Raw genomic sequence first — 19028 nt, 5'->3', positions numbered from 1 at the left:
GTACATGCTCATACTTTTCATGTTCATACCTTTCAGTTGGCCAACATTTCTAAAAATCCTTTTTTTGCATTGGTCTTAATTGATATTCAAATTTTCAGAGATACTGAATTTGGGACTTTCATTAGTTGTCAGTTATAATCATCAAAATTAAAAGAAATAAACCTTTGAAATACATCAGTCTGTGTGTAATGAATGAATCAAATATACAAGTTTCACTTTTTGAATGGAATTACTGAAATAAATCAACTTTGTCATGATACTCTAATTTTATGACCGGCACCTGTACATGACCAATAGTCGTAAGCCCCTATTCCTTTTGTCCATCACCCTGTGTACAGTATTGCCCCTGTTCAGTGATACATCATTTTATTAACATGTGCAAAGCCCAAAGTGACCCCCCAAAACCCCTTTACTCTTCAATTTTATATATAAATAAGATTACACCTGACAATCACAGAGAGGGCTAACACCCCGATATCTGCAAAATGCCTCTGGACTGACCAACGTTATACTTGTGTATTTGTATCTACGGACTTGGAAAAGGACCCCCAAACCCTGACCTCAGTAGTCATTTACATGTGCAACCTGCTTAATTTGAACAAGGAAGCCCCCCCTCTTTGCATTGGTGCTTGCAGTGGGCCAGCACTTCTTACATGTGTACCGGAAGTGTTTTCTAGCGCCTTTCTTCGGGGTTATCCATTCTACTCCATTTACCTCCAGCCACCGGCCACAGTGGTGGTAACTCCAAAGTGGGCTCCCCCATCCCCAACAACACTTTTAAATTGCGGTGCTTAAACTACACAATCCTGCAGCATCAGTCTTAAGATAGTGGTGTTTTAATTTCTAATGGGGAAGCCACAGAAATTGTGTTGCAACGCTCAAAGCTTCTGCCCCAGTGCTCCTCATTTCTTCACATTAATACATCAGTGAAACACGTGGAGTACCAGCACTTGTGTATATCCACTCAAGCACTGCTTTGCATACACAATCACATCAACAGACATTAAAGGGGGACTATAAGCAACTGATGAAAAACATGAAAAGGAATACTTGAGCGAATGGTGTAAACAAATGAAAATCATAAATATCTAACAATGATAATAATATATACTCTGATTGCCCATCTCAGTTTTGTGCAAATTGTGCTCTTCAAATACCATCAACAAAAGCCAAGAAGTGATCTAATGAACGAATGTTCTACCCATGGACAACTGTGTATAGCATATTCAAAAGTAAGTGACCTACTAATATTCTTACTTATCTGACTGACATCTACATTCAGGGTGTCAACTGAGATAAACATTACAACATTTGAGAGACAATTAGTTACGTTTCCTTTTGTTTTTCCACTTCCACATACAGATGAGGCGACATGCACGATCGTGGGCACAATGTGTCAGCAGCAGGGTTTGAACCCACAAAGCCTTAACCACTACACCACACTGCCTGCCAATAATATTAGCCTTTGGTCACAAAACTACAAATATTGAATACAGAAAAGCATTTAGTTACAATGTATTTATGATACACTCGGACACCCCTGTATCTTATGAAATTTCCTGTGTGAAGCCGAGTAACACAGCAAATAAAAAAATAAGGATCTTTAATAAGTACAGTCTGCCTGATCATTTTAAGACTTGTTTTGACAATCATGAATTATATACTGCATATACAAAAAAGATTAAATACATTTGTACTTACATTTTACATAATATTTGATCTGCAAGAAATGATTACAATGACAGCTTCAAGGATGCATGATTATGTAATGGACAATATTAAATGGTCACATCTATATAACCTTTTTAATAAAGAAGGCGGCAAAATTGTGGCTGTGTGGTGCAGGGTTTAAATAGAAGTGAACTGCTAAAGAGTATTGGCAAAATAATATCACTTTGTTTATTAAAAAGAAGAATTGCTCACTAAAATTATTGTTTTACATAATGCAGAAAGCTTCAGATTGAAGTTTCAAGTTCAAAACAGGAAACAGAACAGAAAGTCCGCGCCTGCCAGCACACTCAAGCGCACACCCACACACATGATTCTCAGTGGAAGTTGCCGGATGAAGTCTCGCATTCTTCTTCATAGCAACAGATGGGCACTCCAGCGCTCACTCACAGATTTGCAGTAAACACGGATATGAAAGGGTTTACACCGTATCCTCAAGAAATCAATCCAGTATTCTTTCTTTCGACAAATGTTTGTGCATAAGGTTGGTGAGATATTTGGGCAAGCTCCTCCTGGTATCCATCACTACTGGAGTTTTGCCTTTATTTCTATACACAATGATATTATTATTATTACAGTTACTGATTTATATGTATGCTACCGTAAACGTTTCATCTGAGCTAGTACTTTTTGCTGGAGAGATCTGGCAAGCATTTACAATTAAACAATAAGTGAAGTTGTTTAGTTTCTGCAAAATAGTTCTGGTGACTTAAGATATCATTCATTTCATATCTGTACCAATAAACTGGGCCTTACCCGTTATTTTAGGTTTTATACTAAATGAAACTGAACTGACTGATAAACATATACTTTCAAAATAAACTTTGAATGAAAGACTGGCATAAGAAAACAATCTTTCCACTTTTCTGAGCAGATAGAAAATGAGATGAACACAAAATAATAGTCTTAAAACAAACTTAAACCAATCCAGGGTCACAGGGCCTTAAAAAGGATGTAAATATAGCATCAGGTATAAAGAGTACACACTTCTCAGCCAAGATCTCTCCCTTTACTGTAATCACTGTGAGATGTTCGAGATAGTTGGCAGGTTACCACCAGGCCAGCCAAGTACATAGAGGTCTAGTCCAGTTGCTAACTGGGCACATCATTTGAATGAATGTAGTGTCTAGTAAGCACAGTGGGAATGTGCAAATACAAAACAGAGCGACAGACATAAAAGCAAAACTACCAGTTTGAAGTTGCCATTTGAACCATGAGGTGAGTACAATAAGATCTCCACTGGCTATCATTAGACTGAAAAAAGATGCAAGTTCTACAAATCAGTTGAGAGGAACCATTACAAAGGTGCTCATAATCATGATGATTTGGCCCGTTCTTAGAACTACTTGCTGTAAAAAAAAAAAAAAAATATCCTCAAACAATATGGTCACAGAATCACCATTAAAAGTGAGGTAGGTGCACAAGATCAGATATTCATGAAAAATGTACACCATCAAAATGATAATAACAAGCTTTCAAAACCATTGGAGCCATGAAGAAACAAACTGAACTTGTGTCTGTAATCCAGCCATCCTCTAACCTCAGTGGCTCTCATTTGCTTATAAAAAGGTAAATCTTGTACCAAAAAAACTTTTGTTAATGTAATGAAAATTATAAAGCGAAAAAAAAAACTAAATGCAATACAGTGAAGAACATGCAGTAGTGAAACTTTACATGAACAGAAAATAAGCACGAACTTGTGTTCATCTGTACAAAACCTCTTTTCTTCCCCATCAACAATGAGTTTTGGCATTCCTTAAAAACAGCAAATAGGAGACGTGTCAGTGATAACCAAATGCTGGCTTTGTCAAAACCATTAACACATTTAAAATCACCCCACGTGAGAACAGAGACAGAGAACTACTGTAGTAGGATCACATGCCAACAATGTAAACAATACTGTCAATATTATCTTAACCATTTCAAGGCACATACCCATTGTTCACATGATAATTACAAAAATGATTTTGTTTTAAACATTTTTAGAAACCTTTCATTTGTCACATATTAACAGTTTGATTATAGCTATTTCCACCTTTACAGTTGAGGAAAAAAAATTTGAATGAAGGACACTGGACACCGTTATTTACAATGTGCATTAAAATTGCACAAAAAGACAAAGAAATATCTATAATCAATTATGACAACAGAAAACTACTAAGAAGTAGTACTGATATAAGGCTAGTCAGCAAAAATTTTGCAATATACATCATAATAATAAAAATACAAAAAATCAACTGTTCAAGAATCCCATCTGGTTTCAAAGGACAACCACATTTGTTTTTGATGACAGGATTGTTTTTAAAGTACTCAGTCACATGACACTGAACAGGCCACTCTTAACATGTTCTTCTTTGGCTCTTCTGCTATTTGCTATTGGATGTTACTGTGATACTGTCATTGGGCCACTGACTGTACTCTGGTTGGACTGAGATGCCGGCGATGATACGCTAGTGTACTGTGGAGCAGATGTTGGGTCCATTTTGCTGATGTGGGTTATAAACCGTAGCCGGAGTTTTAATGCAGGTCTCAGGTTGCAAATAATTTTTTCCACCTAGGTTAAAAGAAAAAACAGAATTTAAAAATTCAGAAAAAAAGTATTATTTGCACTGGAAACGACAACAGACATGTTTCAAGTAATTTAGTAACAAAAGGAATCAGAATTTTTTATTTATTTATTTTTTTAAACATCCACCTGTCCATTGATTTTCTAATCCATTTATCTGATTCCGGCACACTGGGGAAGATGACTGTCCAAGTAGCTTCAATCACAAATTGGGAACCAATATCTGGGACAGAAACCAGATATTAGTGTAAATGTGGGCAAAATGTGCACTTTGGAGCTGTAAGTCAGTAGGACGAAAATACAGTAACATTGCACTAAATGCATTTTTTTAATGTGTAATTGGATAATTAGTTGATATTTTTCTCAATCATATAATGAAAATGAGGGTGAAGTACATTGACAATATTAAAATGTTAACAGCTTTAAAAAAAAGTGGTTATGAACCAACAATGTGTTTATTGTTTAGCAATATTGTGGTGACCACTGAAAGAAATGCAGAAATTTTTAAAAACCATAATGGAATCACCACCTCCAAATCCGAGACCATGGTCCTCAGCTGGAAAAGAGTGCTCAAGTATCTTGGGTTCTTGTTCACAAGTGAAGGAAGAATGGAGCGTGACATTGACAGGCAGATCGGTGCAGCGTCCACAGTGATGCGGGCTCTGCATTGGTGTGTCGTGGTTAAAAAAGAGCTGAGCCGTAAGGCAAAGCTCTCAATTTACCAGTCGATCTACGTTCCTACCCTCACCTATGGTCATGAGCTATGGGTAATGAGCGAAAGAATGAGATTGCGAATACAAGCAGCTGAAATGAGTTTCCTCCGCAGGGTGTCTGGGCTTTCCCTTAAAGATAGGGTGAGAAGCTCAGTCATCCGGGAGGGGCTCAGAGTAGAGCCGCTGCTCCTCCGCATCGAGAGGAGTCAGATGAGGTGGCTCGGGCATCTGATCAGGATGCCTCCTAGACGACTCCCTGGTGAGGTGTTCCGGTCACGTCCAACCGGGAGGAGGCCCTAGGGAAGACCCAGGACACGCTGGAGAGGCTATGTCTCCCGGCCGGCCTGGGAGCGCCTCGGGATTTCCCCCGGAAGAGCTAGAAGAAGTGGCCGGGGAGAGGGAAGTCTGGGCCTCTCTGCTGAAGCTGCTACCCCTGCGAACCGACCTCGGATAAGCGCAAGAGGATGGATGGACAATGGAAATTCTTCAATCTATCTAACCTAATACAAGATATTTCTCTGTTTAAACAGGCAGGTTAGAGACAATGCTCTGAAAAGAAAAGAAATGAAAAAAAAAAAGTACCACACAAGGGAAAGGAGCATTACAAATAAGATCCAAGGAAGATAAATGGGGTTGTTAAATGATAATGAATGGAGGTTACTTTCACATTAGTACATCTCTGTTATGTCAGAACAGTGGAGGCAGTTCAGCAATTAAAGCATGCTAAGGCTACACATCTTTTCAGTGAATGTAAGCCAAGCCATTAACAAGAATTTCTCATCTTTAATTAAAAAGATTATTTAGTAAGAGTTAAGTACACCTACTATCACCAGATAATACACTGCAGGTATTACTGTACAGTATGTTACAGTAATTAAATATACATATTTGTTTTTTTCGACCTTTAGGTGCCAACACATACAAGTTAACAGATCTCTACTGTAATTAAATAATTACATTGTCCTTTTTATAAATTAGATACAAATATTAATTGGTAATGCACTTTACTATGCAAATCTTTAATTTTACATCTGGGATTATGTGATACATAAACTTATGTGTATGTGACTACATTTTAGTCCCAAAATAATTTTGACAGAACTTAAACACTCAGTTTAAATCTATCAAATATGTCCAGATGGAATGAGTCCTAAAGTTGGCAAAGGGATACGGTTTGTTAAAAAATTAGAAATTGAAACTGGAGACAAAAATGTTGAGCCAAGCATTATCAAAATGATAGGGGACTGCCATAAGCAACCCATTTCAACTGAACAACAGAATTAATTAATTGAATCATTGTATTAAATATGCACCAGATCTTATTAATAACAAAGATATCTTAATTTTAATTAAATCAGTACAAGTCATTTGAAAAGGGTAAAGCAAGTATACAAAAGTCATTGTTTGCTATGGAATGGTAAACCCAAAATTTAAAAAATATAAATGAAAAATTAGCTTAGGTAGACTATTATCCCATAGGGAAATTTGTTTGCAATAAGAAAGTACAAAAATACAGAAGACATTGTTACACAGATCCAACTGAAAAACAAAGAGACAATATTTGGTAACTAATGCTACTGCAAAAACGCACATTTAAGATTAGTACAAAGAAGAATAATTACTTTTTAACAGTACACAAAACAATAATACAGAATTTAACAGCATCTCTACTAGAAACAGAATTTAAAATGCTTATAGCTCTAGGAATAAAAGATCTTAAACCTGCCGCTCTTTACCTTTGGAAGCGTAAATCTCCACCCTGACAGCAATAGCTGGAATTTAGAGAAATGAGGATGGCTACTGTCTGACAGACTTTAGTTGGCTTTCTTTCTAACCAGTTTGTAATATGTTTCAGTGATAAGAGATCTGTAGTGAACCAATAACTTTACTGCCAATTTTTAGAATGTTAAGGTGGTTTATATTCTTATTGCGGAGGTTGCCAAACTAACAGATAAAAACAAATGTAATAATGGATTCAATAAAGGTTTTGTCCACTTTAAAACAGTTGAGTTTTCTAAGAAAGACAAGTCGTGACTGTCCCTTTTTATAAATTTGCCCTGTGTTAAGATCAAAGTTTACTTTATTATCAATGACTGTTTCGAGATATTTGTATATCTCTACCATCTTCATTGTCTCCCCTTTAATTAAAGTAGAAGTTAATTAAGTTATCAGAAATAGTAGCGGATGTAAAAGTAATTTTTACCATATTACTGGGCAGAGTATTGCTTGGCAACTTTTCCACAGTAATAAAGAAAGATTCCATTGAGTAAGTGGTGTAAGTGTGATTTCTTACTGACTTTACTTCAGTACCTCTGTAATTTTCTCACTTGCCTGTTTTTATCTAAAGCCTGCACAGTCACTTTTATAAATGTTGACCACATCCCAGAAATTACACATTTTATTAATTTAAAGAAACTGTCCCATGCTTTAGACGATACAAATATTTTCAGTGGGCGGCACAGTGGCGCAGTGGTAGTGCTGCTGCCTCGCAGTTAGGAGACCCGGGTTCGCTTCCCGGGTTCTCCCTGCGTGGAGTTGGCATTTTCTCCCCGTGTCTGCGTGGGTTTCCTCCCACAGTCCAAAGACATGCCAGTTAGGTGGATTGGCAATTCTAAATTGGCCCTAGTGTGTGCTTTGTTTGTGTGTGTCCTGCGGTGGGTTGGCACCCCTGTCTGGGATTGGTTCCTGCCTTGTGCCCTTTGTTGGCTGGGATTGGCTCCAGCAGACCCCCCGTGAACCTGTGTTCGGATTCAGCGGGTTGGAAAATGGATAGATGGATATTTTCAGTATGTTTAAGAAGAAACAGAAATACCATACCCTACTAAAGTATTAACTTACATGCATGCATTAATATTTGTACAGTACTGTTGTAATTTTATTTACAACCAAATGTCAAATTATTGCCATGTTTCTTTCTCTTGTAACATTCTCTTGTTCACTTACTTGCTCTTTAACGCTGTCTCCAGTAAACATGTACTTGACATGATAAAGAAAATCACAAATTGGGTCCATGTGGTTCAGGTGTTTACTGTACTGGTCAACACTCTGGAGCATTTCATAGAAAGCAACCCCAATCTGCAAATAATAACAGCCATATTAAAGAGATCGTATAATAACTCTGCTTCTTAGAGAAAAAATGGATGTTTTATTTCAGGAGAAATATTATGAACTTATCACCTTTCATACATCCCTAACAAGACAATTTTCAAACAGGTTGTATCTGAAGTAATGTAACACAGATTTAAAAAAGCAAAACAAAACTAAAACTTTTTGTAATGAAATATAAAAATCTTTCTATACACAAAATTATTAGCAACAGATGTTACTGGAAACTGATTTAAACCCCAAAATGTTAAAGGTGGTCATGAAGGCAAGCAGCCAGGGCTTGTGCAGAAACTTGAAAATTACTGGATGGCTAGAGTCAGACACATGTCTGTATACAGTATTGGCCCTTTGCCTAGACTTCTTGATCAGAAGTGGTGTCTTTCTTACTCATAAATTGCCTTGTCTAGTTGCTCGCAAGCCTTTGTCCCAATATAAGAAAAGACTGTCTGAATTAATTTTCAAGCCACAGGAAGGAAAACATTTAAATGGTTTTAACAACTACAGGGTATGTTCAGCTATTTGCATTTCTTACTGAAGTTGTTTTTCCTTTGTTCACTGCAGTCATCTGCTGATTCGATAACATTACAAAGCTTTCTTTTTTCATTGTGAGAGTATGAAACATTCTGGGAGAGAACTGTGATATAAGAACCAGCTTGACTGATCTGAAGCAAACTACACATACTGCTCTATACTGCAACAATTTCTGGCATTTACTTGTGCACTAGCTGTGTTACCTGTAATGGGCATCAGCTATAGTGAAGTACTAAGTATGTTTCTGTATACAATATGTTTTAGTTGTTTTTTTATTGAGGCTAATATTATTTTACTTGAGCTGCTTACTGTTGAACATGCCACACACAGTCCTTGGTGGTGGTGCTGGTGTGAAAGAGATTGCAACAGAACTTTTGTGTTAAAGCAGCATTTGGTAATGTTATAAAGGTAATTTAAAGTTGATTAATTCAAAGGTAAAACCTGCTAAAAATCTAGAATCTCCATTAGCATCAAATACTAAATTTAGCACTGCCTCGGTGAAGAGTGTGTTTGAGTAAATGTCTATCAAAAAAAAAAAAAACACACAAAAATGTACTAATTACTTTCACTCACTGAAAAGCAACATCCTGTTCAATACTTATCACATTCTGAAAGGCGGCATCTCCATCAGCTATACAAAAAATTGTGCTTCATTCGTTTTAGTTACGGTTTTTCTCCATCAGTTAATTGCCAGTTTTTTTTTTTTTTTATCTCTTTTTTAAAACTCAAAAAAAGGTACTGATAATTTATTTTTATTGCAAATTTAATGATGATATGCACATGGATAACAATGTTGGCTTTTTCAAAAATCCACGGCTTGGAAAAAAAAGTAGCACAATCAGTTCATTTCAGATATATCATCACATATGGAGGATGCAGTAAAATGAAGTGCATGCTTGGCTAAATGCATCACACTGCCACTGTCCAGCTGCCTGAATACCCAATTCATTGATTATGTCAAATATAACAAAGATAATGATAAAACAGTCAAGTTTCCTTTTGAGTATGTTACATTTGTGTGCAGGTTTGCAAAAAGCACTTGTTTTGGCCACTCAATTCTCAGAAAACAGTCCAGATTAAAATAAATGGGTGGTGGGGGCATCTTTTTTAAGCTACACATCTAAGGAGAGACAAAACATGTACTATAGGAAAGATGTCGCAATCCAACAAAACAATGAGGTGGCTGAGAAAAAAAATAGGTGACACTCCACACTTGTCAATGCTCTTTTTTAAACTTTGTGAAAACTGATGACTGAAATCATTTGGGGCAGAGTACTGGCTGATAGAAACTACAGCCTCCAAATCAGCAAGTTCTGCAAGGCTGCAGATGACATGGTTGGCTGGAGTAATGTGGTAATATATTAAATACTGTTCTTAGTGAATCAGTTGCACACGGCCACAGCACCTGGTAAGCACTTAAAGTTTGTAGTGCTTGCTAGACACGTCTTGTTTGAGCTTCACTGAACTTTGCACCATTCACTTCACTTTTGCAGACAGCCTTCATTTGTGTACACCAGCACACTTCATTTCTCTGTGTGAGTGCTGTCGAAAATGGGACATGCTGCATTAGAATTAGAACTGCACTGTACAATTATTAACAACAAATATCAACAAATAAAGAATAAAGAAATAAAGATAAAAATATCTTTTTTCTACATCGTCAATACATTTCAATCAAATCTGTCAAGTCATTTCTGAGATTTTGGCATATTTCGTTTTTCTGGGGGCGGGGGGGTTACTCATAAATATTGATATATTGAAATGACCTTTCCAGTGGATGCCTACTGCTCTAGTGGTTCCATCCTGCCAAATTTCAGGTTTTTAAATAAACAGAAAATGGAATTTTTGTTGATGAGTGACAAATTTGTATTGAAAAATTAGATTTTTGAAAGATGCTAGGTATTCCTTAAACCAATACAAAAAAATGACACATTCTCCTAAACAATAACTTTAGCAACAGAAAACAAGCATCACTGGCCTTACCTCCAGCATGCATCTTGTCCTCTCTTGCTGAAAGCGCTGTAAAAATGGGCCAACAAGGTGATACACATATAGGAGCTGAAACTCTGTCTTCACGACTGGTTTCAGAAGCTCAGACAAGAACCTGAAACAGGGAAAGCAAGTTAAAGCATTAATTTACTCATAAGGTTAAATTTGTAACTGATAAAAAAAAATAGCTAAAAATGACAAAAATACTCTGCTTAAGCACTTAGAAGAATATCATACATGCAATAAATGCAGAAATAGTGAAGCAGGATTTCAACAAAAGCTTTGGCATGGAATGCCTGTTGGAAAAAACATTTACATGCTGAGCAATAAAACCTATAAACTATGCCTTGGATTGCATCAGTAAAATTTTGCAATCCTAATAATTCCACTTAAATTTATAAAAGAGTGTGGCGACAGAAATACTCGCAAGTAAGTTGTGATAGTTCGCAAAAACTAATTATGATTTTCGAAAACTATAAAGGCACAAAACTTTAAAAAGTTAATTCTGATAACCTTATCTGTACTTTTCTGAAGCACTGAGCAGTCAGCTATTTGGATAATGTGATATTTAATTCTGGAAATTAGATTCACCCATTTTATTTATGGAACAGATAAATGCTAACTTGATGTTGCCAAATACCAGAAATCCATGCAAGCAACTAGGCCAACTTTCACTCATCAAAACCACTTTGCATTACATACTGCTGATAGATTGATTTATTTTTAAAGTAGACTTATATTAAACCATTAAATTGAAATGATATAAATGAACTTGATCCTTTATAATACTATTTGTTGCTGTATCTGGACAGTTGTTCATAATCAGAATATTATATACCAAATCCCGTTTAGTTTTTCATGGAGATGAAATGTAAAACATAATAATGTATCAGGATGAGTATAACTAGCACAGGCAAAATTATGATCAATATAAGAAATAGGATGCTGGTGGTTTGGCTATTAAACGGAACATCTCACATTCAGAAAGAAGGCATGTAACACTACATACAAAAAAGAGGCAGTATTTCATACAAATAAGTCTTATATGGTGATATATGTGGGGTAAAAAAATTACCAAAAAGAGTTATTAAAAAAAAAAAATTCACCTTTTGATGAATTACCTTAATCACACACAGAAAAAATTTACAGAAATCCAACCTTTAATTGAAGTAAATTTATTTATGAGAAAAAAAATTACTCATCAAGAAATATTTTTAAGAAAAACATATGCCACGGTTAAAGGCAACCATAGAAATTAATATGAATACAATGAAACTGAAGCATTCTTTCCTTCTATATCTTAAAAAAGTAGATCAAAGTGTGTTGGACCTTTCAAGCAGTAATTCATGACTTTGCACTTCACATTCATCAACATGGGACAGATAAGAAAACGCAAAATTCAAATGAGGGAAAAGTGTGTTGACCTTCATAAGTCATGGAATAGCTATAAAAAAAGTTATTAGCATGAAAATGCCCAAATCTACAGTCAGGGCAATAATTAAATACTGGAAATCAATTGGAACTGTTACCAACTTACCTGGTAAAGGGCCTGATTATTTTGCCCCCACACAATGAACAGAATGGTAAGAAATGTTAAAAAAAAAAAAATCCCAAACGATCACCCTGTTGAAGAATTACAGAGAAAAAAAAAAACAGCATCCTGGGGTAACCAAGTCTCCAAAACTACAATCATATGCCACATCCATGCATAGAGTTTGCTAAATACTGATGAAACTTTGATTGGAACTATGTACTATGTTCTATGATCAGACAAAGTGAAAATCAAGCCTTTTTGTAATAAACACTCAAGGTAGGTTTGGCACAAAAAGAAAGATGGCTGTACTGAAAACAACCTGAACCCCACTGTCAAGTATGCTGGAAGCTCTGTGATGATATGGGGCTGTTTTTCCTCCCAAGGTCCTGGAAACGTTGGTAGGGTACATGGCATAATGGATGCCATGAAATACCAGGAGATTTTAAATTTAAATCTGGCTGCCTCTATCAATCAACTAAAACTGATTTGTTGTTGGATCTTCCAGTAGGACAATTATACAAAGAACATGTCCAAAACAACAGAAAAATGATGAAAGGAACACAAAATCAAGCTTCTGCCATGCCTGTCTCAGTCCCTGAATGTAAACCCCATTGAAAACCTGTGAGGTAAGCTGAAGTGGTGAGTTCACAAGACATGACTTAGGACACTGGATGATCTGGAAAGATTCTGTAAAGAGGAATGGCCTCAGATTCCCTGTTTGATATTCTCCATCCTTACAAGGTGTTATAGGAAAAGACTCAGTGCTGTTTTTTGGAAAAGGAAGACAATACAATTTATTAAATGCAGGAGTGCCAAAAATTGTGGCATGTGTGCTTTTGTTAAAAATAATTTCTTCTTGATTAGGAATTATTTTTTCTCATAAATAAATTTACATCAGTTTAATGTTGGGTTTCTCTCATTGTTTCACAGAGAAATTAAGGTATTCACTAAAAGATGAATTTTTTTATAACCCTATTTTCTCCTCTACTAATTTATAATAATCCGTTACAACACTAAGACTTGTTTGCATTGAGGATGGGAGAGTCAAAGTTGCAATGAATTTCTGCATGCCTGACTGAGTTTTTTTTATTTTTTTTGGATATTAAATAGACATTTAGAGTTTGCCAAGTTCGTTAATGCATAAGATGTCTGTCTTACACTTTGAAGGCCAATAGGGAGCTAAATACAGATGCTGAATCATTACATGTCTTATAATATTGATTCCAAGTAATGGGACCAGGAAAAAATAAGGTGCATCAAACGGTGTTGTATCACTAAAATGAGTATTCTTTTGAACCTAAAAACAGCAAAACAATAGCTTAGCCATATTTTTGCTGGTGTTTGAGTTGTTTTATTTTTCTGTATTTATCACTCACACACAGTTATAGATAAGGAAATTGTACATATAAATGTGAAATTCTGCTTTATGAGAAGTTTTACATACAGTGGGATGGAAAAGTTTGGGCAACCTTGTTAATAGTCATTATTTTCCTGTATAAATTGTTGGTTGTTATGATAAAAAATGTCAGTTAAATATATCATATAGGAGACACACACAGTGATATTTGAGAAGTGAAATGAAGTTTATTGGATTTACAGAAAGTCTGCAATAATTGTTCAAAGAAAATCAGGCAGGTGTATAAATTTGGGCACCGTTGTCATTTTATTGATTCCAAAACTTTTAGAACTAATTATTGGAACTCAAATTGGCTCGGTAAGCTCAGTGACCCCTGACCTACATACACAGGTGAATCCTATAATGAGAATGATGGAGTCACTGTGCATCGTTCAACCATTCGGCGCACTTTACACAAGGAGATGCTGTATGCGAGAGTGATGCAGAGGAAGCCTTTTCTCCGCCCACAGCACAAACAGAGCCACTTGAGGTATGCTCAAGCACATTTGGACAAGCCAGCTTCATTTTGGAATAAGGTGCTGTGGACTGATGAAACTAAGATTGAGTTATTTGGGCATAACAAGGGGTGTTATGCATGGAGGAAAAAGAACACAGCATTCCAAGAAAAACACCTGCTACCTACAGTAAAATATGGTGGTGGTTCCATCATGCTGTGGGGCTGTGTGGCCAGTGCAGGGACTGGGAATCTTGTCAAAGTTGAGGGACGCATGGATTCCACTCAGTATCAGCAGATTCTGGAGACCAATGTCCAGGAATCAGTGACAAAGCTGAAGCTGCGCCGGGGATGGATCTTTCAACAAGACAACGACCCGAAACACTGCTCAAAATCCACTAAAGCATTCATGCAGAGGAACAAGTACAACGTTCTGGAATGGCCATCTCAGTCCCCAGACCTGAATGTAATTGAAAATCTGTGGTGTGAGTTAAAGAGAGCTGTCCATGCTCGGAAGCCATCAAACCTGAATGAACTAGAGATGTTTTGTAAAGAGGAATGGTCCAAAATACCTTCAACCACAATCCAGACTCTCATTGGAACCTACAGGAAGCGTTTAGAGGCTGTAATTTCTGCAAAAGGCGGATCTACTAAATATTGATTTCATTTCTTTATCATAACAACCAACAATTTATACAGGAAAATAATGACTATTAACAAGGTTGCCCATACTTTTGCACCCCACTGTATACTGTTCAGTTGATTCAAATAGTATTCTGACCTTCACTTTTTTGATATATGCTTCACTTTTTATAATTCATTTAAAATTTTTCACCCACATCAATAGTACTAGGGTGTTGTACCGTGTTAGCCATTATGAATGTAGAGAAAAGCCTAGCAAAATGACACCCTTCATTGGCTAACTAAAAAGATTACAATATGCAAGCTTTCGAGGCAACTCAGGCCCCTTCTTCAGGCAAGATGTATGAAGAAGGGGCCTGAGTTGCCTCGAAAGCTTGCATATTGTAATCTTTTTAGTTGGCCAATACAAGGTGTCATTTTTCTTGGCTTTTCTCTTCACCCATATCAAGTAAGACTGAATACTCCATAATGACAAAGAAAAAACTGGATTTTAGATTTTTTTTTCTTTCAAAGTTATTAAAAATAAAAAAAACTGAAAAATGACATTGACACAAATATTTGGATGCTTTACTCAGTATTTAGTTGAAACATCTTTGGCAGCGATTACAGCCTGGAGTCTTCTTGAGTATGACAAGATTCCCACACAAGGCAGCAGGTTTGTTAGTTGGATGGAAGTCATCAGAGGGCAGCTTTTCATTTTTTTAAAAAAAAAAAAGATCTCAAGACATGATGCTAATCTTGGTTTCATCAGAACCAGAGAATCTTGTTTCTCATTGCTAAAGAGTACTTCAAGTGTCTTTGCAAACTCCAAGCAGGCTCCCTCTATTACTGAGAAAAGTCTTTTATCTGTCCACTTTGTCATAAAGTCCAGATCAGTGGTGTGTTGCAGTGATATGTTGTCCTTGTGGAAGGTTCTCCCATCTCCACACAGGTTCTCTAGAGCACAGCCAGACAGACCACATCTCTGTCACATCTCCTTGCCATGGTCCTTTTTCCATGATTACTCAGTTTGGTGGGGTGTCCAGAATTAGGAATAGTTGGGGTTGTTCCCACCTTCTTCCAATTAAGAATTATGAAGACAAATGTTCTCTTGGGAACTTTCACTGCTGCAGGAATTTTTTGTAGCCTTCCCCAGATCTTTGCCTCAATGCAAATCCTGTCTCTAAGGAATTCCAAGCAATTCATTTGCTTTGTGCCTTTCCTAATCATGTGCAATCAATTAAATTGACCACAGGCAGATGATCAATGACGATCAACAGAATGGGATACACCTGTGTAAACTTTCAAGTATCATAACAAAGAAGCTGAATACTTGTGTCAATCTGATATATTGTTGTTTTTTTTTTGATTTAATACATCTACAAAAATTTCTAAAATCCTGTTTTCACTTCTGGAGTATAAGGTGTTGCTTAATGTGTGGTGAAAAAATTATTTAAGTGACTTTATCACAAGGTTGAAATACCAAAACGCTAAAAAAGTGAAGGAGTCTGAATTTGAAGCATTAATGCAAATTACATCATAATGTAACAATAGTCTATTTAAGACAGAGAAAACATCAAAGAAGTTTCAAACCTACTTTGGAATAAGAGACAGCTGCCCAATACTTGAATGGTGCCAAACTGCGTGAGCCAGAGCAAGAACATATGTACAGTACATCTCAGAGTATGACTGATGACAGGCTGTGAAGTCAAGTAGCTGAAATGGGTATCTAACCCAGTCTGTTTCTGAAGTAAGTGTTGGACTGCTGATAACATTCACGATGCGATCATGGAGAACAATCCAATATGGCTCCTAAAAAAAAAAGAAGTTGTTTTTCAAATTTAAACATGTTACATTTAACTGTAAAATGCAACAATTGATGAAAATCTTCATGAAAGCAACAAATAATTGTATTTCAGGGAGAAATCAGAAAACACTGTAATTAAACATAAACCTAAATGTTATTTCTGAGAAAAGGAACTCTTAAAGTAGAAAGTCTTTTCCACATGGAATAAATACAAATGCAGTACTGTGATTTTCTTAACAGCTGACTAGTGCATCATCATTTGCTTATTTAATCAATAATAATAAAGATTAATATATAAAAAGTAACATTTTCTAAAAAGCAACTTGCTACAGATCAATATATATTTAACAGATATTTAAAATGTAACATTATGGAAGATGCTTATAAATAAGTGTTTTAAATCTTTGCAGAAGCCCTAAAATTATGGGGGCTTCTAATCACATACTGTACATATAAATGACATAATTACCCCTTACATACAAGTTACTGTCAGAGATAAAATTACATAAAAATGAGCAAAGTGCGGATCAAGATTAGTTAATTATGTCATATGAATGACTTTGTAAGGCTTAGGACTCTTTGTTTCATCATCACTCTTTGTCCTAAGCAATTCATTAGAGAACTGTTCAGATCAGTATGAGTGTTTAATTATTACACACTTGGTCAGTTAATACAAACTTTAGGCAAAATCACGGTGTCAGTCACTGTGGAAGGAAGCTGATCCCTGGACACAAACTTAAAAGGGATCAGTTTAAAGTTGATAATCATGTTAGGGGCTTCTTGTGAAAGATGGGAGAAAGTGAAGAAAGCCCTCAGACAGAATATACAAATTGTACACACAGAGTACATACGTGAATTAAGATTATGATCCAGGAAACAGGAGAAATGAGGCAGCAGAGCTAAACACACCCAAAAGACGTGGCTGTTGCTCTGACGGCTCTAAATTGGTTCAGTCTTTGTGTGTTGACAGTGTATTTGTGCTCTTGCCAGGGCTGGGAACTGTACTTCTCTCCATGCTGCTGGAAAAGACTCGCACCTCAACATACACACTAAATTGATATACTGTAACTGGGTTCAGAAAATTGCAGTATGTCCTTGATCGACAATAGTTATAAACACTCGTACTGATCTAAACACTTTCCTAATGAGTCATTTAAGATGGAAGGGACAATGAAACGAAGTGTCCTAACCCTTGCAAAGTCACACATACATCATAATTAACTAAACCTGAACTGCACTTTCCTAATTTTTAATATAATTTATCTTGAACATAGGAATTATCTTGATCATACAGGAAATATCTTGTACATATGAGAAAGTTTCACATATGTACAAGCTTTTATGTTGTACATATGAAATACAAAGCCATTGTATTTTTTTTCACCTGGCAGTTAAAGGCTTCTTTAAATACTGCACATGATGACAGGGATTTTTTAAACACCTTATTAATGCAAGCATGCACAACATTCTCTTCTCTCTTCAACAACATATCAAACAAAGTGTACTGTCAGGAATCTGAGGGCTAGAACCTTTCACGTGTGACCCAGTTACTCCTGCTTATGTCTAATAAGTAAGTGGCAATGACAAACAACACATCCAACAAACATTAAGGTTTGTATGTGAGAAACATAAAAAAGATTATTCCCCTCAATGATCTAAGCAATTATTCCCCACTAACCAACAGCATCAATGATCTAAGCAATCAGTCTAAGCCACATAAAAATAAAAAGGTCTTAAAACCAAAGGGCAAGAGCACCAGTAACTGATGAGTTTTACAGATGACTGTATTCTAAATATAACTGAGCTACTTACAGGTAGAGCAGTGATGACAAGCCCAATTGCATTCATCCAGGCAGTTATACTTTCTCTTGGAACTAAAGGTTGACTATGCAACAAAAACAAAAGTTGTTTATAAAAAGTACACTACAAATATTAATAATACACATAATCTTAAAAATGCTAATAGGTATATCCAAAGTGTTTCCAAGGAGTTTGGAAACAGATTTAACTTAATCCACATTTATATTTTTTAAATGTACTGTTTACATTGAGGAAGAATATATAACTGTACCACATATAAAAGCACAGGACATTTGCTTTTTTTGCAAATACTTTTTCTTCTTACTGTGAATTTCAGTGCTTCTTGGTATTGCCTGTCAGAAATTCTGTGGATGGCTGATGCAGAATATGCTTACCAATTCTATCTAATCCTTCCCATTCAAGACACAGTATTTCTCAGCCACTGCACAAGATTAGAATTTTTCTTAAATATTGTTCATTATACTCTTTTGATTCACTGAATGCATTTATATACTCACAAATAATTGTAACTTGATTATTAACCTTGTTTGTACTTTTTTAATGGAATACCCTACAGCAGTACCATAGTTATATTTTTATACTTTTATGAGGTCCTGCACTATTAAATTTTAATCATACTGCCTACACTAATAAAAAAACACAAAGAGCTCTTTGTAGTTCTTCTCAAAAATATGTGCTATAAAAACAGACACAGTTAAAAAGCCTACAACTTTACAGCACTTGTGTTTTAGGGAGATGAATATAATAACATACAAAAGCATGA

The 19028-nt window shown here is 35.9% G+C and overlaps 1 protein-coding gene across 2 annotated transcripts in view; it reads right to left on the bottom strand.

Moving 5' to 3' along the window:
- Positions 1-1584: 1584 nt before the first annotated feature.
- The window catches only part of med23 (mediator complex subunit 23), a 203474-nt gene continuing 186030 nt past the window's right edge, over positions 1585-19028 (bottom strand). For both annotated transcript variants that reach the window (XM_039747441.1, XM_039747442.1), the window contains 5 exons: positions 18257-18329; positions 16235-16449; positions 10627-10747; positions 7951-8082; positions 1585-4282 (listed from right to left, as the gene is read on the bottom strand). In XM_039747441.1, coding sequence (XP_039603375.1) covers positions 4112-4282; positions 7951-8082; positions 10627-10747; positions 16235-16449; positions 18257-18329 — 712 coding nt within the window. In that variant the 3' untranslated portion in view covers positions 1585-4111. The remainder of the gene's footprint in view (positions 4283-7950; positions 8083-10626; positions 10748-16234; positions 16450-18256; positions 18330-19028) is intronic.

The sequence above is a fragment of the Polypterus senegalus genome, chromosome 3 (genome assembly GCF_016835505.1).
Source record: "Polypterus senegalus isolate Bchr_013 chromosome 3, ASM1683550v1, whole genome shotgun sequence".
NCBI lineage: Eukaryota > Metazoa > Chordata > Cladistia > Polypteriformes > Polypteridae > Polypterus > Polypterus senegalus.
Note: the sequence above shows the minus strand (reverse complement) of the source record. Positions and strands in the feature narration are given on the sequence as shown.